At 43.7% G+C, this 26,845-nt stretch overlaps 1 protein-coding gene across 2 annotated transcripts in view; it reads right to left on the reverse strand.

Moving 5' to 3' along the window:
* LOC122563653 (calcipressin-3) overlaps positions 1 to 26,845 on the reverse strand; it is a 152,366-nt gene that overhangs the window by 42,658 nt on the left and 82,863 nt on the right. For both annotated transcript variants that reach the window (XM_043717672.2, XM_087976841.1), the window contains exon 2: positions 5,544 to 5,717. In XM_043717672.2, the coding sequence (XP_043573607.2) occupies positions 5,544 to 5,717 (174 nt within the window). The remainder of the gene's footprint in view (positions 1 to 5,543; positions 5,718 to 26,845) is intronic.

Below are 26,845 nucleotides of genomic sequence, written 5' to 3' on the forward strand. Positions count from 1 at the left end.
GCCTCAGGCGACTGACTGAGTGAAATTTGCACATTCTCCCCGTGTCTGCATGGGTTTCCTCCGGGTGCTCCGGTTTCCTCCCACAGTCCAAAAAAAAAATGTGCAGGTTAGGTGAATTGGCCATGCTAAATTGCCCCTAGTGTTAGGTGAAGGGGTAAATGTAGGGGAATGGGTCTGGGTGGGTTGCACTTCGGTGGGTCGGTGTGGACTTGTTGGGCCGAAGGGCCTGTTCCACACTGTAAGTAATCTAATCTAATCTAATCTAATCTAATCTAATCTAATCTAATCTAATGAATAGGATTGTGTGCTTCCACTTACTGCTTACACAGATCACCTGAAAGTAAAAGGCCTTGATGTAGATCAAGCCTACCGTTCCTCTTTGTCTCGTACTGCTCCAAAGGAACTGCTGAAGACTACTACAAGAACAGCAATTGCCACTGGCTGCCATATAGCTTGCAGAGGGAGAATGAGTAGAACAAGAGCCACTACACTGAAGCAGAACACTGGTGTGAGATGAGATGTATAGGCCTCTGTATAGAAGGTGCTTCAGGATGTCCTGAATCATCAGGTTCCTACGTTAGTTGCTGGACAAGATTCTGCAGCAGCAAGTACTGAGTGGTAATCTCACTCTGGTAACCATAAAAATAGCAGCTGCTCTGCATTTCTTTGGCAGTGGATTGTTTCACAGAACTACTGTGGACCTCTGTGGCATTATACAGGTGTCAATTCACAAGTACATTCCGGAAGTCACTGATACTTCCTTTGCAAAATTGCACCTGATCACTTCTTTATCACTTGTCGTGGAGAGTCAGGTGGCTGGAGTTTAGATTTTGCTGTCATTACCAGTTTTCCACAGGATCAGAGCGCATTTGATTACATCACCGAACATTCACAGCACCTTATCACTGACCAAGTTTTCATCAATAGGAAAGGATTCCATTTCTGCAATTTGGAGATCATTTTCGACCACGATAGCCAGATAATGCTTTGCATCCAGGGAGCTGTCATGACCTTCAGATCTTGGTCCTCTCAGAGGTACCAACATCATTCAAAGGCTATCAGTCCATACAAGGATCATTGCTCGGGATATCTCCTTCAAACCTGACTTATAACACCTCTCAGCAATCCTTAGAATGAGGCTGAGGAGAGATACAATGCTGATCATGCTTCCACAAAGGCCATATATGAGAATCGGTTTAGCTGAGTTGGCTAGATGGTTGGTTGGCAATGCAGAGTGACACCAACAGCATACGTTGAGCTGAGGCTACCACGAAGGACTCTCCTTCCCAATCTCTCCCCTCGCCTGAGGCGTGGTATTCCTCGGGTTGAAACCACCACCAGTTATCTCTCTCAAATGACAGAGCAGCCTTATGGTCTGGTAAGACTATGGTGACTCTACCTATTGTAGGATACACCACAGGCCTGCTGAAAAGGAGGCTTCAATGACTGGAATAATCAATCAGTATGGTGAAGTAAACCCCAGACACAGTGTCCCACATGGTGGTCACAGGCTGCACTCTGCACAACCTCTGTCATCACACGGGAGAAACGTTGGCAGAGGAGGTGATATAGGAGGAGAGAGAAACCATTGAAGAGGAAGCTGATGGGGAAGATTCCGGAATGGGCCAAGGTAACCGTCAAACAGATAAAGACAACAGGACAATGGCTTGTTGAGCTAGGGAAGCCTGGAACTGTTTTTAATAACCTTCTTCAGGATGACTGAGCTGCCCAGATACAGTTTCTGTACATAACCTTTGATTTATACAATTGGCTGCCAGGCCTCTGTCAGGTTGTATTCAATGTTCCCCATTGTTTGAGATGGATTGCATTTGTTTTATGTGTCTAATAAAATGGTGCCTTTTTACTTTAACTCTGGTTCTAATCTCAACACCTCTGTAAAGCCAAACGTCTGCTTGCAAACCTTGCCCTGGACCAATGACAGAGTGACAGCTGCTGTAATACATTGAGCAATTCAGTGACAACGTACTCCCGATGTCTGAGCTAAAATGGCCTGTGCATCGAAGACATGCAAGTGAACACGACTAAGTTGCAGCACATCCTTAGGCTACTCCTAATGCATCTGAAACCTTCATTGGCCTGGCAGGGCTACATTATGGCAGGAGTCTTCTTTGTAACCTTGCAATGCCACACATCCACACATCCTCACTGCCAATGCTTCCAGGTTTTGATTGCGCTCCCATTAATAGAATAGGGTGAAATGCTTGGAGATACAGACTTTAACTATGTCTAAAATGAGACTGAAAGTTGAAGTATTTCTTCTTGCACTCATCTGAACAATGATGTCAGAAACAGGCTTGGAGAAAAAAGAGATACCAATTTTATATAGATGGAGATGTTGTTGCTGATTAGCTAGGCTATAACTGGGTTTCTTGCTGCTTCTGAATGACAGCTATGGCACAACTAATTAATACTCTCTCCTCATTCTGGATAAAATGGTGCTTTTCCCCAAGTCTGTTTCTTGTGACCCAGGTTAAATGAGTGCAAGGTGAAAAGCTTCAACTTCCAGTTTCTTTATAAGAAGACTGGAAGAGCAGACAAGAATAAGAGAATATATATTTCCAGAAGTGCTGAATATCCTCATTGCCTACACCTATGTCACCAATGTCTTTTGGAGAGTTTATTTCCTTCCCCATCCCAGTACACCTAGATGCTGCCTGGAGCCGCTGATGACTTTGAAGACTCTGGCTGGCACCACAGGCCATGGTGGAAGGCAACTCTCCAGTGAGCTGAGAACACATTGAAAGTGGAGTGGGATGTGGGCATTAATTTTAAACTAAACATAGACCTAATGTTCAGTCAGGTGAACTGGAGAAATGCAGAAGTACCTGGAAGTCTGAAATAAGCATAAGCTCAAATAACAAGGGCATGGGAGTGCCAGTGAATACTGCATTTCTCAAGCAGGTTGACTTTTTAATCCAAAACTATTGCAATTTGCCTCATTTTAAACATTTTCACATAATTCATTATTTTGTAAGATTGCTGCTTTAGCTAGAGTTAATAAAGAGTAACTGTTTCCAAGGTCAGTTGTTAAAAGATTCAGAGGCAAAATGAGAAAGACCACATTGGACTTTAGAGTGCATGGCAAACAGAAATTCAAGGATAATCTTCAAAAGGGAATGGGATAAATAAAGAAGCAACTTCAGACAGACTTTGGGAAATAGTAACAATGGTGTTCTAATGAAAGGTCATCGACTTGAAACATTAATGCTGTTTGTCTCCACAGATGGGCTTATGCCCGAAATGTCGATTCTCCTGCTCCTCAGAAGCTGCCTGACCTGCTGTGTTTTTCCAGCACCACACTTTTCAACTCTGGTCTCCAGCATCTGCAGTCCACACTGTCTCCACAGATGACCTACTGAGATCTCTCGGCCTTTTTTCCCCTCCTTACCAGTGGGGCAAAGGGCTGAACTGAGATTGCTCTTTGTAAAAGTGAGCTAAGACTCGATGCACTGAATGATCTCGTTCTGACTGTGCTAAATATCAACCCAAAGTTCTCATCTCGTGTGATGATTCACATAATTTAATTGTCACTATTTAATATATTAACTTCAAGATCAATTCCATCATGGAGTAAAATGTTTTAAGCATTTTCCTTATCAATTGGCTAACTGTGTAACCTTCTCAGAGTGGGACAAGGTGTATCCTCTTATCAGCAGTACCTTCTAACTGTGTATATTGTCATAGAGTCATAGAGATGTACAGCATGGAAACAGACCCTTCGGTTCAACCCGTCCATGCCGACCAGATATCCCAACCCAATCTAGCCCCACCTGCCAGCACCTGACCCATATTCCTCCAAACCCTTCCTATTCATATACCCATCCAAATGCCTCTTAAATGTTGCAATTGTACCAGCCTCTGGCAGCTCATTCCATACACGTACCACCCTTTGTGTGAAAAAGTTGCCCCTTAGGTCTCTTTTACACCTTTCCCCTCTCACCCTAAACCTATGCCCTCTAGTTCTGGAGTCCCCGAGCCCAGGGAAAAGACTTTGTCTATTTATCCTATCCATGCACCTCATAATTTTGTAAACCTCTATAAGGTCACCCCCCAGCCTCCGACGCTTCAGGGAAAACAGCCCCAGCCTGTTCAGCCCCTCCCTGTAGCTCAGACCTCCAACCCTGGCAACATCCTTGTAAATCTTTTCTGAACCCTTTCAAGTTTCACAACATCTTTCCGATAGGAAGGAGACCAGAATTGCATGCAATATTCCAACTGTGGCCTAACCAATGTCCTGTATAGCCACAACATGACCTCCCAACTCCTGTACTCAGTACTCTGACCAATAAAGGAAAGCATACCAAATGCCTTCTTCACTATCCTATCTACCTGCAACTCCACTTTCAAGGAGTTATGAACCTGCACTCCAAGGTCTCTTTGTTCAGCAACACTCCCTAGGACCTTACCATTAAGTGTATAAGTCCTGCTAAGATTTGCTTTCCCAAAATGCAGCACCTCGCATTTATCTGAATTAAACTCCATCTGCCACTTCTCAGCCCATTGGCCCATCTGGTCCAGATCCTGTTGTAATCTGAGGTAACCCTCTTCGCTGTCCACTACACTCCCAATTTTGGTGTCATCTGCAAACTTACTAACTATACCTCTTATGCTCGCATCCAAATCATTTATGTAAATGACAAAATGTAGAGGGCCCAGCACCGATCCTTGTGGTACTCCACTGGTCACAGGCCTCCAATCTGAAAAACAACCCTCCACCATCACCCTCTGTCTTCTACTTTACAGCCAGTTCTGTATCCAAATGGCTAGTTCTCCCTGTATTCCATGAGATCTAACCTTGCTAATCAGTCTCCCATGGGGAACCTTGTCGAACACCTTACTGAAGTCCATATAGATCACATCTACTGCTCTGCCATAAATCATCTACAGAAATATGACTACGCAAAGTACTATGCTATATTGAAATATTTTGAATATTTCCACAAAAGCAAAGGTGTCCAGGCACACAGTTGAAAGTATTTTCTTCCAATTAATCAGTAGAAACTCTTTCTTACATGCAAAATGTGTTGACATGTCTAATAGCAGAAACCCGGCTGTCAAACGACTGATTACATAGCTGCAAAGGTGGTCATGGTGAAGTAGCAATCATTTTAGGTGAAAGTGAGGACTGCAGATGCTGGAGATCAGAATCAAGATTAGAGTGGTGCTGGAAAAGCACAGCAGGTCAGGCAGCATCTGAGGAGCAGGAAAATTGATGTTTCGGGCAGGAGCCCTTCTTCAGGATTGTGGCCTCATTCCTGATGAAGGGCTTTTGCCCGAAACATTGATTTTCCTGCTCCTATGATGCTGCCTGACCTGCTGTGGTTTTCCAGCACCACTCTAATCTTATCACTGGCTATCATTTTAGTCACATTGTCTAATTCTACTAACACCGGGTATCAATGGGTCAAAATGTGATTTATCACTGGTGTTAAATAGATGACTGATTTGTTGATAGTTAGGAATAACTTGAAATATTTACAATGCACATTTTGGGGAAGGTTTGTAAGATCATTATATCGTACCTGTGCAAAATAAAGTTTGAGTTTGCTGCCATTAAAGTCAGATTCATGAAGTTCTATTCGGGCACGTGCAGCTGCCTCTTGATTGGTGAAATTTATCCGTACTCTCTGGAAGCTTTGGAACAGTTGGAATGTGGCTTGTTCATCATAAACCCGGAAAAGGGCTTCAAATCGATCCTGGATAAGAAAGATACTTTGTGTTACCAGAGTTCTGCAATAGTAGTAATAAAATGATACAAGTAAAATTTTCCTAAACTTCCACTTTTTACTGACTTCAGATTGGTATCGTTGCTGTGCATTTAATAATACAGGCTTATACATGTTTCCCACAGCCACATTCTCACAGACCTATTGACAGTCATTGTACAGCATTTTACCTTTAATATTTACTTTGGTCTTTCTCATGCAAACTCTACTAAACTGCAGTAAACTTTAAAAAAGCTCACACAAATAATAAAGCTGTGAAAACATGAAAATAGTAAGAAACCAATGATATTTCTTTTTGAACTCTCAAGTATTTAATTTGTGTTAACGCATACAAATATTTGACATTACTGCTGGAGAAAAAGGGGAGGCCTTCCTCTTTTTAATGTCAAATGACCTTAAAGTCATTGGAAACAGTTACTCTTTATTAACTCTAGCTGAAGCAGCAATCTTACAAAATAATGAATTATGTGCAAATGTTTAAAATGAGGCAGATTGCAATATTTTAGGATTAAAAAGTCAACCAGCTTGAGAAATGCAGTGTGTACTGGCACTCCCACACTTCCTTCAGCTTTTAATGGTTTTGTTGCAGAGTTTCTCCCTTCCATTTTCATTTTGGAGTTCACTACCTTTGAATCCAATAACTCCAACACACTCCTGGCCACTCTTCCAGTTGCACTTTCCAAAACCTTGACTTCACACAAGACTCTGCTGTCTGAACCTAGCACCTTCAGTAACTCTTGGTCCAGTGATGCAGCCATTTAAAAATTCTTAGTCTTGTTTGTAAATCTCTCATGGCCTTAGCTCTTGCTATCTTTGCATCCTCCTCTTGCCCTTCAAACCCCTGGAGATCTCTGCACTCCTGTAATTTTGACCTGAGGACATTACAGATTTGACCCCACCATTGGTGGTTCTGCTTTCAGGTAACTAAACCCTAAGTTCTGAAACTCCCTCATCGCCCCCCCCTCTCAAACCTCTCCACTTCTCTCTCCTGGAGAACAAGCTTTAAATCCTATTTTCTTTGAATAGTATCTACTTCTGTCACTTCGGCTCTCTATTTGTTTGATTACATTCCGATGAGGTACCTAGGTTAAAAGAGCTACATAAATGCGAGTTGTTGTACATTTCATGCTGCCAGTACTTTTGATGAAGGAGCAGCACTCCAAAAGCTAGTGCTTCCAAATAAACCTGTTGGACTATAACCTAGTGTTGTGTGATTTTTAACTTTATCTTATACAAGTGATTATTCCTGAATAGGTGATTCCAAATAAGGCACACTCGCAGACTACAGAAACATTGGGGACATTGTTGTTAACCACTTGCACAGTTTTTATGTAGGAGCTTTAAGATAATGAAATGTCTCAAAGCAATTCACAGCAGCACTGATAAATAAAGTATGACACTGAACAGGGAGACAGGGAGATAGCAGGTCAGATGACCAAATCATGGTCAAAGAGCTACGAATTAAGAACTGTCTGAAAGGAGGAGAATGAGCTGGAGAAGGCATTCCAGACTTGGAGCCAAGGAAACTGAAGGTAATGTTGGAGCAATTAAAATTGGGGATTCACAATTCGGAATTCGAGGAGCACAGAGAACAGAGGGTTGTGGGGCCTGGAGAAGGTTACAGTGATAAGGAGTGTAAGGTCATGGACAGATTTAAACAAGAGGATGAGAATTTTAAAATCGAGATATTGCTTGATGAGCAGCCAGTGCAGGTCAGTGAATACTGGAGTGTTAGGGGTACAGGACCTGCTGCAAGTAAAGCTTGAGCAAGCAGGGTTTTGGATAGCCTCATGGATATCGAGGATAGATTGTGGAAGACCAGCAAAAGGGCTTTGAAATAATTGCATTTACAGGTAGGCGAAAATGAGGACTGCAGATGCTGGAGATTAGAGTCAAGATTAGAGTGGTGCTGGAAATGCACAGCAGGTCAGGCAGCATCTGAGGAGCAGGAAAATCAATGCTTCAGGCAGGAGCCCTTCATCCTTATTCCTGATGAAGGGCTCCTGCCCAAATCATCGATTTCCCTGCTCCTTGGATGCTGCCTGACCTGCTGTGCATTTCCAGCATCACTCTAATCTTGCATCCAAAGGTACCAGAGGCTTAAATGAGGGTTTTAGCAGATGATTTGAGACAGATTAGTGAGCTGGTAAAGACTACACAGGCAGAAAGTGTTGGGTAACCACCAGGAAGACTAGTAATTGTGAACAGGTAGTGCAAGAGTCACCTGTGGCCATTCCCCTCTCAAACAGACATACCATGTTGGATACTGTTGTGGGGAATGGTCTCTCAGGGGAAAGCAACAGCAGCCAAGTTTGTGACACCATGGTTGGCTCTACTGTACAATAAGGGAGGAAAGAGATTCGCAGAGCTTTAGTGATGGGGGACTCAATTCTTTGGCAGCAAGTCATTCTGATGGGGGAGGGTAAACAAACAGCCGGTAGCTGTGGTTTTCTTTTTTGACTTTAACTCTACCTTCAACATCGTAATTCCAACCAAACTCATCTCCAAACTTCGAGACCTAGGACTCTCTCCCCTATCTGCAACTGGATCGACTTCCTGACCCGCAGACTGCTATCAGTAAGGATAGGTGATAACACCTCCTCCACAATAATCTGCAACACTGGTGCCTCGCAAAGCTGTCTACTCAGCCCCTTCTTATACACACGCACGACTGTGTGGCCAAATTCAGCTCTCACTCCATTTACAAATTTGATGATGACACCACTGTGGTGGGTTGGATCTTAAACAATGATGAGACAGGATACAGGAAAGAGATGAGAGTTTAGTGGTATAGTGTAACGACGACAATCTCTCCCTCAATGTCAGCAAAATGAAGGATGGTCATTGGCTTAAGGAAGCAGAGTGGAGAACATGTCTCGTCTGTATCAATGGTGCTGAGGTAGAGGTGGTTGAGAGTCTCAATTTCCTATAGTAAATATCACCAACAATTTTGTTTTGATCCATCCACGTTGACCTATGGTTAAGAAAGCACGTCATTGCCTCTATTTCCTCAGAGGACTAAAGAAATGCGGCATGTCCACAATGGTTCTTGCCAATTTTTATAGGTGCACTATTGAAAGTATCCTCTCCGGCTGCATCATGACGTGATATGGCAACTGCTCTGTTCAAGACTGCAAGAAATTAGAGAGTTGTGAATGCACCCCAGCCTACCATTCTTTGACTCCGCCTACACTTCCCGCTGCCTTGGGAAAGCAGCCAACATAATCAAAGACCCCCTTCCACCCCGATATTACGTTCTACTACCCTCTTCCATTGGGCAGAAGATACAAAAATTTGAAAACGTACCAACAGATTCAAGAATAGCTTCTACCCCACTGATCAGACTTTTGAACGGACCTCTCATATACACTGTGCCTTCTCTATAGCTGTAACCTATATTCTGCATACAATTCTATACCCTGTTGTACTTATATAAGGTATAATTTGCCTGGATAGCACACAAAACAATACTTTTCACTGTACCTTGCTACATGTGACAGTAATAAACCAAATCAAATCAGGGTGAGACACATGCCATTGATGAAAGATTTCACCTAATGTCATTTGCGACCTTGACAGGAGCTGAGGCAGGAGTGGAAACTTGATTGGAAGGATTCAAACATGGAATTCTGAGAAAAATGTAAATTTATTTGTATAATTTGAAATACTGAATTACACAAAGTAACAAGTTTCATCAATGTGGTTTGTAGAAAAAAGTGAGGCAACACTAATTTGTTTCCCCTCTCTTATCATATTTGTTATAAGAATAAAGATTTAGACTATAGTTTTGATTTTTAAAAAACACTCATGGGACATGGCTGTCACTGGCAGGTCCACATTTATTGCCTGTCCCTAGTTGTCCTTGAGAAGGTAGAGATGAACTGCAGTCCATAAGCTGTAGATAGAACCACAATGCGCTCAGGGAAGGAATTGCAGGATTTTGATCCAGTGACATTAAAGGAATAGCGATATACAGGTATTTCCAAGTCAGGATACTGAGTGGCTTGGAGGGCAACTTGCAGACACTGTGTTTTCCATGTATTTGCTGCCCTTTTAGATGTAGGTGGTCGTGGGTTTGGAAAGTGCTATCCAAGGATCTTTGGTGAATTTCTGCATTGCATCTTGTACATAGTACACAGTGCTGCTACTGAGTATCAGTGGTGGTGGAGGGGTGGAAGTTTGTGAACAAAGTGTCAAACAAACAGGCTGCTTTATCCTGGGTGATGTCAAGCTTCTTGCGTATTCATCCAGACAAGTGGGGAGTACTCCTGACTTGTACCTTGTTGATAATGGACATGTTATCGCGAGTCAGGAGAGGAGTTACTTGCTGCAGGATTCCTAGTCTCTGATCTGCTCTTGTAGCCACTGTATTTATATGGCTAGTAATTTTCATTTCTAGTCAATGGTAACCCCCAGGATGTCGTTAGTGGGGAGATGCTTTACTTAATGCATTCTGATTCACATGCAATAGTTTGCTTGTTTCAACATCCTAATTATGCTATAAAGTTATAAATCATTTTAAGTTTCAGATAAATAAAGTATGATTCATTATTCTCCCCCCATGACTTGTCTTTTCTTTGCCCATCATTTTCAAATTAGCCTTATTTTTTTCTTTAGTACATTGTTAACGCAGTGGAAATCACTTTTGGTTTTATATACCTGGTCAAAAAAAACTTCATGTGAAAAGAGACTGACTGATGGAGGAGTAATGACTACTCCCTGGTGTAGTATTAAAAGGTGAATTTTAACACAACAAACAGCATATAGCTAATAGAACAATGTTGAGATGTAGGCTGCTGAAATTCACTATTGTGGGTTGAGGTGACATGTGAAAAGAAAGGTACATTACTCACGAAATTAATGTATTTTATTTAATGATGCTTTCAGCCTCAACAGCAGCTCAAATTAAATTTAATGGTGCACCTAGATTAGTCATTGATGAACACACAAGGTTGGAGGCAGTTAAGTGAAGCATTGATGACAACAGTGAGTGGTTTTTGACAATGCCTCTGAAATGAAGACAATACAGGTCTGTGAAAGGTGGCCATTGTTACTCAGTCGGATTCAGAATAAATTACCAGACAGCCACTATGTGACCGACCAGCCAGAAAAACATTACAAGCCTGTTAGTAAATGCATGAAAGTATTAGCGTGCTGACCTTTGGAATAAGAAAATAATCATTTATTCAACACAGAAATAAATACAATGACTTGTAGGATGCCACAAAAGAATCTTAAATACATTTCCAAATTTTCTCGACTGGGTTTAATTCAACAAGGGGGTGTAAAACCTCAATGTTGAGAGACTACCAGGTGACAGCAGGTTCAGGACTCATTTTACATGTTAAAATGACTGTTTATTTCCATTGAAGTCAATGGAATGGTAATTTGTAAAAGTCAAGAACTACTCCTATGTGAGGTATAGACTTCATAACACTACGTCCTTGACTTTTAAATTATTTGCAAAATGTGAATAAAAATATGCACTGAATAGGCTCAGCTCCAAACAGTTTCCAATTACACCAATGGTTTATTGGCTCTACTTTAAATGGCAATTTTTGATTTCAAAAATTAAAATGGGACAGGAAGAAACCATTTACATTTTCTGCTTTTATGAAATACCAGTCGTGGCTGAAAAGTGAGGGCCACGTTCTTAGTGCAGCCATCTTTGGCAGTCCAGTCCAAGTCTACTGCATCTGAATGATGAGGCTAAGCCTTGCTCCAATACTTCTGATCAAGTGCCCATTGGCAAAAAGTACCCTATATTTAAATCAGAGATAGCAATGCAGCAGTAATACATGTCGATGGTGGGAAGTTGGAAGCAGTGATTGGGTCCTTGAATGTGGGGTCAAGAAGCATACTCTTCATGTCTGCTTCCCGCATGGCTCTAAGGATGTCTCTTGTTTATCCTTAAAACCAAATATAGAAAGAATATTGCTAAATTGAAAGGGTACAGTAGAGATATACAAGGATGTTACTGGGACTGAAGGGTTTGAGTTATAAACGGAGGCTGGATTGGTTGGGACTTCTTTCACTGGAGTGAATGAGTTTGAGAGGTGACCTTTTTGAGGTTTATAAAATCATGAGGGGTTTAGATAAGGTGAATTGCAAAGGTCTTTCCCCTAGGATAGGGGAGTTCAAAACTAGAAGGTATAGGTTTAAGGTGAGATAGGAAAGATTTAAAAGGAACCTGAGAAGGGTGGTGCATGTATGGAATGATACCAGAGGAAGTGGTAGATGCAGGTACAGTTACAACAGTTAAAAGATATTTGGACAGGTACATGAGTAGGAAATGTTTAGAGGAATATGGGCCGACGCATGCAAGTGTTGCTGGTTTAGTTCAGAAAACCTGGTCGGCGTGGACCAGTTGGACTCAAGGGTCTGTTTCCATGATGCATGACTCTATGACTCAGAAGCGACAGTACCATACTTCCTGAATCTTAGCAGTCTGAGCAGGTCACTTCCCAGACCCTGATCTTCAGCTTTATCAGACTATATACTTTCTTGGTCACTCACTTCTTTTTGTGTCTTGATGCCCATAATACATTCTAATAGCAAATGGGACGGGTAATAAATGCAGGCCTGGTCAGTGACATCCATGTCCTGTGAATGAATTTTAAAAAAGATGAATAAGTCATGGGCCATAAAATGGTACAGGAAATTTAAAGAGGCTGAATGGCCTACCCCTCTGTTTAGGTTTTGAACACAATTCCTTTCCAATCCCTTTCCCTGTTCAGGGCTTCATTGGCAGCCCTGTGTAACAGCATGATAGAAATGGAAAACACTCAGAGATGAAAGGTAAACTACTGCTCTGCGGCACATAATTGCATGTCAACATGTAGCACACTGAGTTCATTGCACTGGTTAGACCATCTGCCAATTGTAAAGTGCACACCTGAAAGCATACACTCACTCACAAATTTACCACAGAACAGATGCGCTTTGCAGAAAGGGCCTCAGACATGCAGAGTGGCACAGCAACTTTTATTCAGCGGCGGGGAAGGGAGTGAATAGCAGTTAAGTTGATGTAAATAATTTACTACATAAAGGACAAGATATTTATTGGCAATGGTATGGAAGCAAACTGTTCATCTGGCCCTCAATTTGAAAATGGCAGGTGGTGCGGGGGATTATTTTTATTCAAATAAAACAAATGATTAAACTGAGTTTCTGTTATCTCTTCTGCACCAAAGGTGCAATTATTAAACTGGAGATAAAAAGGCCACACAGTTTTTGGTTTGGACTGATGACCTCACACACACACAAAACTCAGCAATGCCTCTAAAAATAGGAAACATATTAAGTTACGAAGCAAAGATTGATTTGCAATACCACACTGAAGGCTTGTGATGTCACTGCAACACTGATACCAAGTTGGAAAACAGTTTAGGATTTGGAAAATAATAGTTTAAAAAATTTGTTTGAGATTTATCCATCAGAAACAAGCAACTGAGAATTAGTTGGGGATAAGGAGATTAGAAAGCCTGGGTTCTTCTTGTTCGAACAAGAGAAGCTTATATGAAAATTGACAAAAGGTATTGAAAATCTTGAAGGATTTTAACACAGTAAACAAAATGGAACAGCTTCCAATTACAGAACAGGTGGTAACCATAGGACACAGGTTAAAATGAAATTGGCAGAGCCAGGGAAGATCTGAAGAAAAACAGTTGTGGAACAAGTGGTTATAACCTGAAATGCATTATCTAAATAATGGTGGAAGCAGATTCAATGATGAAGTTTCAAAAGGAAATTAGGAGGGGAAATATCTGCAGTGCCATGGGTAAATGTAGGGAAAGGGTTAATTATTCAGTTAACTAAGAAAAACTACTGAGCATGTGCAAAAATAAGCCATCTCTTTGTTAAGTCTGACCACATGGAACTGCAGCCTGAGTCTGTAGGGTTCCAGAAAACATAATCTCTTACCTATTCTTGTACATAGTTATATTTAACATAACTTGTTAATGTCCATTCAACAGAGCATTAACCACAACTTGGAACACCAAGGAGAGTCCTTTTAAGGAGCTGGAGCATTAACAGTGGGCTGAATATCCTCCTTATTTGCTGTATCACTGACATCTGGTCAGGCTTGACCTTGCAACATCCTTCAATCATTCATCCTACTGTCAGTTTGGCAAAAGAAGAAACATGTATATTCAATGCAGAAGAGCCAGTCTGTGCTTCAGGTAATCCTATTTGCCCATGCATCAATAGGGACCAATAAACCAGAAATGCTACCCTTCTCACTATCTTCATAAATTTCTGGCAGTCTTGTAAATCAGAGTTTAAAATGATTTAAAGTTTCATGAAGTAGAATCGTGCAGCTGGATTTGGTAGACACTTCCAGTAATTATTACCGTCACTGGGAAATATGGTAGGTTTTGAATGAAAGAGTCCTTTAGCAGCGATTACAAAGTCCTAGCTACATTAAAACACAACTACTGTCTGATACTTGCAACTCATCCAACAGTTTTAGTAACAATGATGGTTTCTGCAACAAACGTCAAGTTAAATTGTCTTATTAGCGAGGTTTGTGTGTTCAAGCAGTGACGAGTTGCTTCAATACAGCACAATATCCAATCCTTCTCCTTAGGCAGTTCCTTGTAATAGGAAATTGCATGCTTCCACTCCAGTTCAATGGGCTCTGAGGTGGCTGGTAAGTTCAATGTGTGATCTGCAGACTGTGCCACATACAGGACACGTAATGTTTGAAGGGTTGGGTAGATGAGTTGTTTAGAGGTTTATATATACTCCGACAGATGCCTTGAATTTGCCTCAGCATGTTCGTAATGAAGTCTCTTGATATGATTAGTACCTTGCCAGATGAACCTTCTCCATTTTGGTTGATCTTAAGCCAGGGACTCCCATGGGTCAGCAGGAAAGTTACATCTCTTCAGCGATGCTTTGAGGGCATCCCTGAGGCACATTTGCTGTTCTCCTGGCAATTTCCTGCCTGGACCAAGTTTTGAGCAGAATAGTTCCAGGTAGATCTATTTGTACCTCATGCTGTTAACGAAGACCTAATTCTTCTTGAATTACAAATTACTCAATCTCTTTCACTCTATCATTACAATATTCACACTGAGCTCCTAAAGCGTTAAGAAGCCATATACTGTGCATGACTCCAATCAGTTCTATATAAAAATCTAGAAAAATCTATGGTATATAACTCAATAACGACTGAATGTTACTGACCAATATAGAGAAGACTGCAGCTATAAAAATAATTTCAAACTGTAATTAAGATTTATAAACATATTTAATTTATAATTCTTCAATACTTGGAATAATCACATAAAAATGTATTTGGCTAATATAATTCAAAATATCAAAAGAGAAATTTAAACATTTCAGCTTAAATGTTCAGCACTAGTTTCTGTTCTGGAAGCAGGGGGAATGGCTGAGTTTTAAATAGATACTTTGCATTTGTCTTTACTGAGGAAGCATTAGCTAGCCAGACTATGGTGTCAGAGGAGGAAATTCATTCATTAGAAGAATTCAAAAATTAATGAAATGGAGGGATTAGATAAGCTGTTGTTATTTAAGAGCTGACAAGGCACCTTGAGTAGATGAAATGTATTCAAAGGCACCGAAGGAAGTGAGAATGGAAATAATTGGCCAGTGGCACTAATTTGCTCTTGTCTTTAGATTCCACTGTATTCCTGATGATTTTACTGCTCCTCAGATACTGCCTGAACTGCTGTGCTTTTCCAGCACCACTCTAATCTAGACACAAGAAAAAGAATGTTATCCTAAAATTGTACAAGACTCTTGTTAGATCTTAGCTGGAGTAGAGTGTACATCTCTGAGAACCAGACTATAGGAAGGATGTGAACACATTGGACAGTGTGAAGAAGAGGTAGAGAAACTTCAGTTATGAAGATGAATTTGAAAGTGGGGATTGTTTTCCTTGGATTGAAGAAGACCAAGAGGATATTTGATCGAAGTTTTCAAAATCACGAGAGATGGAGAATGAGAGGGTACAATTTAAAATAATTTGTCAAAGAAGCAAAAGCACTTTTTCACACAGTGAGTAGTTAATGTCTGGAATGCCTTGCCTGGGAGATAAGTGGAGGCAGGTTCAATCAAGACATTGAAAAGGGCATTATTTGAATAGAAACAATGTACATGGTTACAGGAAAAAGGCAGGAGAAGGACATCAAGTCATAATGCACATTTGGAGGGCCAGTGCTGACACGATTGGCTTAGTGGCCTCCTTCTGCACTGTAACCATTCTACGACTAGCAGCTGTTAGTTGTAAGGATGGGGAGTCATCAGAACCAATTCTTCACAGCTTTCTGGGCAAGGAAGCAAAGCTTTTGGATTCCTATAATCGCAGGCCTTCATTCACTTGTGTCTGAATATTCTTATGGTTTTTCATGTTTGCAAAATGCTGATGGGGCACTTTGCCAGGTTAAAAAGGTTGAAAATGAAGTTTACACAGTTGGTTGGCTAGGAACTTTGTAAAGTTCATTTTGTTCCAGAGGTATTAATGTCGCAGCTTGGGCAAAGTCAAACTGGTATGAGGTTTGGCAGAACTCCATCTTGTTGCTCTTATTCCAGCGATATATGGCACGTTTTAAAACAAAATGTTACTAAATCAAGTGCACTTTACTTTAATTCCAAATGTGGCAGCAATCCTGGGTTCAATTTGCTTCAGTAAGTCTTTCTGAATATTCTTTGAAGAAAACTTTCAAATAAAAGGATTAGCTAGAATTCTGCAGCCTAACCATCTTAAGTTTCATGTTGCAATGCAGAATCAAAGGGAGATAGTTAAGAATAGCCACTGAGTGTGCAGAATAAGAGAACTATGCAACTGAATGTAGAGCATCGCTGTCATAGCTTGGGTCAATGACAACATCCTGTTTAATTCAGCTTCTCCATCAACAACCTGAGTCATTATTCTACTTCTGATGTGATGCAATTAGCTTTTAGCGTTTGTGCAGCAAAACAGAAAAGTAAAACTAAGACAGTTTAATTTTTGTTTTATTTTATAACAATTAAAATAGCTGCTTCAAACAGGCTGGACTATCAAACAAAGACAATAAAGGCTGAATCTTATGTTACATTGGCTAAGTGTGAGTTGCATCAGGTTTCTTGGAAGGATTCTCATCATGAGGCTAACCGAGATATCTTGCTAAATCTATTAGCTTCTTCACACCCAGTTCTATCCCCACCTGACTCTTTACCATCCCTGGGACAATTCATCACTCAAAAATCATCTGGGTCAGGGTTAAAAGGGCTTAGTGCACCGGATGACCACTGGCACTTCAAAGCTGCGCTGCTTGGCCAAGGACAGAATTCGAACGTGTTGGAGAAGAGGAAGATAGCAGTGCGATTCTCTGACAGGGACCTGGTGGAAGGGGTGGTACAAAGGAGGGGTGACTTCTTCTGGAGTATCAGAACAGGAGACCATGCCACTAGACCCTGGTCAGAGCTTGCCAACAGAGTCAGTGCCATCAGAGGAACAGCCAGCAGTGCCACAAGGACATCAGTGGTCTTCTCTGCTTCACGTTTAAGTATCGCCATTCTTCCCCCTCACACTCTCTCTCTGCTACTACACCCGCCTCCCACCAAGGTTCCAGCTCACGACTGTCAGTAACATCTTCCCTCACTCGTTCTCATTAACTTCCAGGCTTCCACACTACCCAACTCTGCACAACCTCTCTGGGACTCCTCACCAGCAGTAACGGCCGTTGCACTCACATTCATCTCACTCAATTCCTCCCTTTCTCTCATGAAAAAGACAGCTCACAATAGGGTTGAAAGGGTGGACGGGTGCCTGACATTCAACTCTTCAATGCCTGCGAATAGAGAATCCTACTCCTCACTGATGAAAACTGAGACCACTCCTGCAGAGATATTGAGATATCCACGACCTGACAACCAAGCATCACTCTTCATTCCACTGCAATCTCTCAGCACGGTAGAGGTAAGGTCACCACACTGTGGTGAGGAGTTTCAGAGAGGTCATGCAGAGTTGGTAGTGTGGAAGCCTGGAGGGCAATGAGAACAAGTGAGGGAAGATGTTGCAGACAATTGTGAGCATGTACCTTGGTGGGAGGGCGATTCTCATTAGAGAGACAAACAATTGGTGGTGGTTTAACCTGAGGGTCACCACACCTCAAGCAAGATTGAGAAGGAGAATCCTTCATTGAACCCACACTGTTGGTGTCTCTCTGCATTGCAAACCAGGTGTTCAGCCAACTCAACTAAACAGATTTCCATTCTTTTAGTAAGCCTGTTGTCAATGTAAGTCATTGCACATCTAACCATTGCCCCGCAAAGCCTTCTCTCTCTTTGGTCTCATAGGCACTGCCAGGCTGTCCACCATCTCTTTAGAGATACTGCTGGCCCCTCCCAAAGCTCCCTCCTCAACCTCTCAAGATAAAGGTACCAAAGCCATAGACGAAGCATCAGCAAAACTCTGTCCTAAACCCCCTCAATCAGCCCAGGTACTGACACTTCAATGGGAGGTTAAGCTTCGAACATTTGGTTGCACAAGCTGGTGAATACCTCAATGTGCCAGCTCTGCAGCTGGGCTGAGGATGAAATGCCCCAGGTGGCTGGCACTTGGAGAGCTGACGAAGACCAGGCTGCTGCTCATCCCCAGGCAGGAGAGGACCCCTCGCGTGTAGACAATCAAGGACTTCATCAGATTGCACAGGGAGCCACAGGAGTAGCAGCAGCAGACAGGGATGTGGTACCCAGTGGCTCTCAATGCTCAGAAACTGCAGCAAGTCATGTGACTGGCTGGATGTCTGCAAGGACAGTTGGCAGCTGCCACAGAGAGCCAGATCCAGTACCCTCAGGGTCAGATGCAGAGACTACAGAGCCCTGCACCCCATCATCCCAGCCACTGGTCCTCAGGGATGAAGGTGGTGACAAGGGACACAGGGAGTTTGGTGAGCACACTAGGTGCCTGGTCGTCACAAGGAAACTGGGCAGTCCCAGGTGTCAGCCAGCCTGAAGAGGAACCACATATAACGCCCCTCAAGAAATCTGCTCTCAGGACATTCCCGAGGTGACTGGGCCCTTCACCTGCATCCTGCCCCTGCACTCACACCTACCCCTCCCCCCCAACCCCCACCTCCCAAGCTTTGAAAGTTGTGCTAAAGAGAGCTTCGGCTGCAGAAAATCCTCAGAATGGCCAGGGACATCCAAATCCAGGTTCATCTGATCAAAGCTCCAGGGCCAATAAGTGAGCAGACTTCCTCCACTCCGGGTTGAACCATGGAATACACTGAGATGTAGCAGGAGAAAGACAAAGAAGATATCAATGACATTGTCTCACTTTTGTGCAAATGTGTTTATTTTGCTCTTACATTCATTTTTTTTAATGTAACTTTGCCAGCATGATGCCTCATGTCAAGTCCATACAGGATGTACAATGGATCAATGCCTGTGTTTAGAGTCTGTTGGCAGCAAGAGGAACAATGGGTAAGGGATAGTGCCCTTAGCTTGCTGTGTCGGAATGCCTGATTGTGGGTGCCTCCATGAACTTACCATCACCCCCTTTAAATGGAAACATGTTGCTGCCTTCTCACTTTACCACATGGTAAAACCATAAGAGATTGTTTTATAAATTCTCAAGGATCGGGTTCGCAGGAGAGTAGTCTGACACAGACCAGGAGAAAAGAACTGAGAGACGAGTTTGCTAGAATATAAGTATTTTATTCCCCGCAGTGTCGCCTCAACCAGGTCTCGTACTTACAACGGGTCTGGTTTATACTCACTCTACGTGTTACCGGAACTGGGAGCCGTCAGTTCTCGTAGAGCGGTTGCCAACAACCCACGCTCGGCGGTTAAACGTAACCCGGAGCAGACTCTACCGAACTGGGGACTTTCCCAGCTTATATACTCTTTCGAGATCTAAACATTCATGCGAACAACAGGGCAAGACTCTTTACGAGTTTCAGCTGGAACCAATTAAGCTTGCAACATCCTGTTTGACAGTGTCTGTTCCTTATCAAGGCTGGTAGCATAAACACCATAAGCAACACATTCCATTCCGGCAACATATTCATGCGAACAACAGGGCAAGACTAAGCAACACCTTCCATTCCGGTAACATATTCATGCGAACAACAGGGCAAGACTAAGCAACACATTCCATTCCGGTTACATACAGATAATAAGATCCACACATGTATTGGGACATAATTTTAACCCTTTCACCACATTCCACTGATTGGCCCAATACATGTGTTACATCATGCCCATATATATCTTTTCCAACAAGCGTCTACGTACACGCCAAATATACAAGCAAGTCAGGATATTACAGCATGTTACGATCACCAGGACTCCTACCAGGATCGATGAGGGTTGGAATAGGAACTTCCCCGCAGTGGAGGACATACCACTCAACATATCCCACCAATGATGAGCTGACTCTACTTCCACTACATGGGCAGCGTGTACTACCTCCTGTCCATGTATAAAGGTAGACACTGTAACCTTGGTGACATTGGTTTGATGCTTTCGTAATATCTGCTTAAGCTCCTCGGATCGGTCCAATGCTTGCTTAAACCGATCCAGGGAAACGTTCCAAGGATTCATCAGCACTTTCCACTGCACCTTGGTAAAGTGGTGAGCACTGCTATAATTGGTTAACAGATAGGTCTGATTCTGCCATTGCCACTGATAGACATTTGAGAGGCATCCCGAGAACGGTACCGTGGGAAGCGTAGGATGTGGGTTATTGGTAGCCACACAGAGCATGTGTGGCCCAATCTGCCACATCATGTCCCTTGGAGTTTCAACAGTCCATTCGCACAGGGCCGTTCCCTTAGTCAAGCAAGGGTCCCGATATCTGTCCATCAGTAGGCAAGTTTTTCCCTGATCAGTCTGTTCACAAGCGGACAGATCATAGGTAATATTGGTATCTGGGCTAAACCACTGCCCCCTTGTCTTCAGAAAATAATATCCAGAAGATGTAATCACTGGTAATACATAATATCGACAGACCGTAACAGTGTGGGTTACATTCATGGTAACAAAGTATCCTCTACACATAGTTGCGTTACACCATGTTCTTTCTGGATGGGTTATCATCCACAATTTCTCAGATACATTCCATATTCCCCTCCACGCTTGTACATTGGGGGATGTTACCACACACAAAAATCGTTCTTTCTGTATTTGTGCGTGCAACATTTGAATATGACAGGCAGTCCAATTTAACTGAGCTGTAATGTTCTCAAACAGTTGTTGAGTAGCGTTCCAAACATTCAGTTCCCATTGTAGGGATTGCATCAATATTTTAGCTGTTTCTTCTTGAGTCATCATCACAGAAGGCATCCATCTCCCGATGGTGTGCAGCCCTTGTGAAGTAGCCTGTCCTGTGTTGGATAATTTAGTACGGGTTACCTCAGAGTCAATAGCATTTGAGATACCCATGACAGTTCCTGCACCTCCCAGTAGAGTGTCATACCATGCACGCCGCCTCCTCTTATGTTGGCATTCTGGGATAGCCGGCAGCCGCACCTGCCAGTGAACATCAGTGTGCAGTACTGCCTGGGCCATCTGCTGACAAGTTGACATAATGGGAGCCAACTGTGTGCGGTGCGCGTCAGAGACGTTAGGGCGCACCAAGATCAGCCATAACATTCGAGTCCGGTTTTGAATAACTGTTCCATTGCTGATCCAGATGTCCTCATCTCCAGTCGTGATGTTCCATCGTGTCCCGTTTGAGCTTTCACATTCACGAGCGGTTATATTCCAATGACACATATTCACCGTTGCATTCAACATCAATGTACAGTTAGGGGTTATCAAAGTTACATTTCTCCCCTTATAACATCGTACACAAGTATACATTTGATAATCACTCGTGAGATCTAAAATTGTACACCATTGATTTGCCGCGCACTTAAAATCATCTTGCTGTCGTTCCTCACTACTAATTTTCCAACCTACATTTTGTTTCGATAAGGGTACCAACGACTGAGCTGGCACACTCCTCCAGACTGATTCCCCAGGATACATAATGGTGACCAGACTGTCTTTTCCTTGGGCTATGATCTCTGCCGGTTTGGGGGGACCAGTTGTCTGGCGTACCCATACCTTGGCACCCTTAGTGTCAGTAGACCCAAATCCCCCGTCCCACGCTCAGTAACCTTAACGGGAGCTCCCGTCTCTTCCACCGTTGTAAGGTTACATGGTTTAATAACTAATTGTGCTATTCTGTCTCCCTTCTGTATCACATAAGGTTCAGATGTGATGTTGACCAGGACTACTCCCAATTCTCCTTGGTAGTCCGCGTCAATTACTCCTGCCATTACATCAATCCCCTTTAGTGACAATCCCGATCGCGGGAGGACATGCCCATAGGTTCCAGGGGGACAAATCAATCCTAATCCGGTCTTAATCACCGTAGGTTTTTGTTGGACCAAAGTCTGTGTAGTTAACGCTCGTAAGTCCAGTCCAGCCGAAGCCGGTGTGGCCCTTACGGGAATATTAGCTTCCTTAGCAAATTTCCACATTTTAATAGGCTGTGCCTTTGGGGTATCACACACCCGTATCATCCGATTCAAGGGCATCACCCCGTTTCCCAATGGGCGGTTATTAATTTGCTTTACTACCCGAATCAATTGTTTCTTCCAACCTGTTAAATTATTACATCCTCCTGCCTTTCGCAGGGAGGATTTTAGAAGCCCGTTCATTCGTTCAATAAGTCCCGCAGCTTGCGGATGGTAGGGCACGTGATAAATCCACTCCACGTGGTTATCATGACACCACTGCTTCACCATCCCTCCTGTGAAATGGGAGCCATTGTCACTCTGGACCTGTATGGGCAATCCATAAAATTGTTCGATCAAATCTAAACACCGTAAGGTAGCCTGTTGGTTGTTATGTCGACAGGGATGGGCTACCAAAACCCCAGACATAGTGTCCACAGCTGTACATATATGGTTACATCCTTGTGAGGAAGGTAATGGACCCACAAAGTCCATTTGCCAGCTCTGTCCCGGTCCCTTTCCTCGGTGTATATGTCCCATCATATGTTGGGGCACTCCCTGCCGTTGATGCTGACACTGCTCGCATTGATTTACTGCAGTCTTGACATCATCTACCATAAGATCTATTCCCCGATCTCGAGCCCACTGCAAGGTTCCTTGCACTCCCCAGTGTCCGGCCTTAAGGTGTGCCCATCTAGCCAAGTCCACTGAGGTGCCCCTTTGTACACTCATGGCTCGGACAATGCCGTCTACATATCGGTTATGTAAAGCTTCCGCATCATTTCGGGATGTATGAGCGTCTACAAGGGTAATATATATATCTAGATGTCGAGCCTTCTCCCATATATCTTCCCATAATTGTTTACCCCATACCTCCCTATTCTGAATCATCCACTGATTGGCCTGCCAAGTTGGCATCCATTGGGTCATGCCATTAACCACTGACCAGGAGTCAGAAAACAAATAAACTCCCATGACCCCCGCTTGCATGACCACCATATGTACTGCTTTTAATTCTGCCCACTGACTACTTTTCCCCTCGCCTAGTTCTTCTAGGGTTATACCTTGTTTCGGATTAAAAGCGGCAGCTTTCCATCTACGTTGTCCTGCCTTCCATTGGGCTGACCCATCTACAAACCAAGCCGTGGTTTGTTCATCCAGGGTCAGTTCATCATACCGTTTGCCCATCTTGACGGGTGATTCTTTATACTCAATCACCTCAAACCGCTTTTCCCCTTCCTCAGGGGCCTCCGCCACTTGCTCATGCAGGACTGACACTCCCTTTTGTCCAGTCCGCACTCTTTCTGACACGTACCATTTCCATTTGATAATGCTGCTCTCTTGGGCGGTTCCTATCCTGTGGGTAGTGGGGTCACTGAGTACCCACGGGAGGATAGGAATAGCTGTTCTCATGATCACTTCATGTCCAATAGTTAGAGCTTCAGTTTCCACCAAGCTCCAGTAACATGATAACAATTGTTTCTCAAAGGGGGTGTATCGTTCCCCTGCCGGGGGCAATTTCCGGGACCAAAATCCCAATTCCGCAGGAGGCTGAGCCCGCGGTAATTCATGCATAATTGCCTCCCCCTGTTCATTCCGTATGGGATTCCCTTCCCCATCTAACATTACTTCCCGCTGCACCGGGAGGCGTCTCTGGACTTGTTTTCTCCTAACTACTGGTTTAGCCTGGAGTACGGGTGGGTCATCTTCATACTGATCATCTGAATCTCCCCAAATATTTCCGTCCCAATGGTCGATATCCCATCGATCCCCATTATTTAACTGGGCTACAAACGCCCGTACTTGTACTGGGTCCGGGGTTCGAGGGACCTTCCTTTTCTCTTTCCGTTTCTTAGCAGACAGATACATAATAGTTCGTCCTGCTAGTTCAGTTAATGCTGTCAATTCAGCCTTTAACTTCATAATTTCCTGCCTCAACATAGAGGCATCTCCCGAACTGAGTCCCTGCTCATGTTTCAGGAGGGCTAATTCTGCTTCAGCTTTTTGGCGCTTGTCTGACTGTTGTCTACAAGCCGCCGCACATGCCCACATCCTCCGCTGTACCCCAGGCAAGGGGTTCTTCGGCAGGACTGAGATCTTCTCAAGGGTGGACAGCAGCGACACTGGGGTTCCTACGCCCTCGGCTTCCCAGTTTTCCGGTCGCCCCCCACCATTTGCCCACATCGTCCGCTGTACCCCAGGCAAGGGGTTCTTCGGCAGGACTGGGATCCTCTCAAGGGTGGACAGTAGCGACACTGGGGTTCCTACGCCCTCGGCTTCCCAGTTTTCCGGTCGCCCCCCACCATTTGCCCACATCCTCCGCTGTACCCCAGGCAAGGGGTTCTTCAGCAGGACTGGGATCCTCTCAAGGGTGGACAGCAGCGACACTGGGGTTACTACGCCCTTGGCTTCCCAGTTTTCCGGTCGCCCCCCACCATTTGCCCACATCCTCCGCTGTACCCCAGGCAAGGGGTTCTCCGGCAGGACTGGGATCCTCTCAAGGGTAGACAGCAGCGACACTGGGGTTCCTACGCCCTCGGCTTCCCAATTTTCCGGTCGCCCCCCCACCATTTGCCCACATCCTCCGCTGTACCCCAGGCAAGGGGTTCTTCGGCAGGACTGGGATCCTCTCAAGGGTAGACAGCAGCGACACTGGGGTTCCTACGCCCTCGGCTTCCCAGTTTTCCGGTCGCCCCCCACCATTCCTCAAACAAACTGCCACGTCATGCCACGGTCCCTGCCATCCCGGGACGGTTGGGACCTCCACAGTTTGTTCTTCTGGTTTCTTAGTCCTTTTCCCAAACATTGTTCTGTATCAAAATCTCTCCCCAATTGCGATTGATCCTGCCGACTACACCAAAATGTTTTATAAATTCTCAAGGATCGGGTTCGCAGGAGAGTAGTCTGACACAGACCAGGAGAAAAGAACTGAGAGACGAGTTTGCTAGAATATAAGTATTTTATTCCCCGCAGTGTCGCCTCAACCAGGTCTCGTACTTACAACGGGTCTGGTTTATACTCACTCTACGTGTTACCGGAACTGGGAGCCGTCAGTTCTCGTAGAGCGGTTGCCAACAACCCACGCTCGGCGGTTAAACGTAACCCGGAGCAGACTCTACCGAACTGGGGACTTTCCCAGCTTATATACTCTTTCGAGATCTAAACATTCATGCGAACAACAGGGCAAGACTCTTTACGAGTTTCAGCTGGAACCAATTAAGCTTGCAACATCCTGTTTGACCGTGTCTGTTCCTTATCAAGGCTGGTAGCATAAACACCATAAGCAACACATTCCATTCCGGCAACATATTCATGCGAACAACAGGGCAAGACTAAGCAACACCTTCCATTCCGGTAACATATTCATGCGAACAACAGGGCAAGACTAAGCAACACATTCCATTCCGGTTACATACAGATAATAAGATCCACACATGTATTGGGACATAATTTTAACCCTTTCACCACAGAGATGCAGCAAGATGGTCCCGACAGCAAGATAGGCCTCGCAGACCTTTCCTCTGAATCGACCACAAATCTCATCGTAGCCCACCTGACTCAGACCCTGCAAGATTCTGTCATCGGGTTGGATTTTGTCACCTGATATGTTAGTTGGCCGTGACACAATTGGGTGTTGGAGACTGTAAATTCAAATTCCTCACCTGACAGCCAGCTACTATTTTGACTGATATAGAAAATGTGATAGATGGAAATCTAATGCTCACACACAGTAATGTTGGTTCAAATTTCTGTCTCAGCTTTCAATTTTTCCATGTTCAATATCTTCAACAAAGGATAGATTCTTGAAGGGTGTACCAGGTCGTTTGACTTGCGATCTGGGGTCAGCTAGCTCAGTTGTTTGGACAGTTGGTTTGCGACGCAAAGTGATGTCAACAGTGTGGGTTCAGTTCCTGAACCAGATGAAGTTACAATGAAACTTAAACTCGCTCCCTTGCCTGAGGTAGGCTGATCCTTATGTTAAACCACCACCACTTGTCTCGCTGAGTCAGCAGCCCAGTAATCTCTCTGGGACTAAGTTGACATCACCTGTACCTAGGAAGAAGCCTGTTGTAGAGTTGGAAACATCTTAATCAGGAGGTTTAAAAGATACTAACTTCAAACATCAAAATTAGGTGTTGTATGACAAATTGAGTGTGTTTTATTTGCAGTTACTGATGACAGGACTCTGTCGTAAAACAGATATGACTATTAAGTGAGCAGTATTGCACAAACGCTCAGAGACATTAGGGTACTCAGTCCTAAATGGTCCCTTATCCTGACACTCCACACCTCAGGTTGAAGATTACATTCTCTCAATGGTGGATTTGTAGGTAGATGGGGCCCATAAATTTCCCCAATGGCCTTGTCACTGAAGCCCTGCCAGTCCTGATGGTTCTGTACTTTAGGAACTACTTGCAGCCCCAGATGTATTTACTGTACTTAGTGGCATGCTGGGATTAGCAGGATTGGCTGGTAGCTCTCAAGACTCTTGTCTGATTAAAGGCAGGAGATGCATCTCCAGTCCACTAATGGAGTGACAAGTGACTAAGAAGCAGCATTTGGAGGCAATGCATTTGGAGCTGAGTCTTCTGAAAGTGGTAAGGGAATACATGTAATCTTAAAAATCCTGGTTCTGGT

Source organism: Chiloscyllium plagiosum, unplaced genomic scaffold (assembly GCF_037043375.1).
Source record: "Chiloscyllium plagiosum isolate Xiang-an unplaced genomic scaffold, Cpla_swu_hap1 HiC_scaffold_30, whole genome shotgun sequence".
NCBI lineage: Eukaryota > Metazoa > Chordata > Chondrichthyes > Orectolobiformes > Hemiscylliidae > Chiloscyllium > Chiloscyllium plagiosum.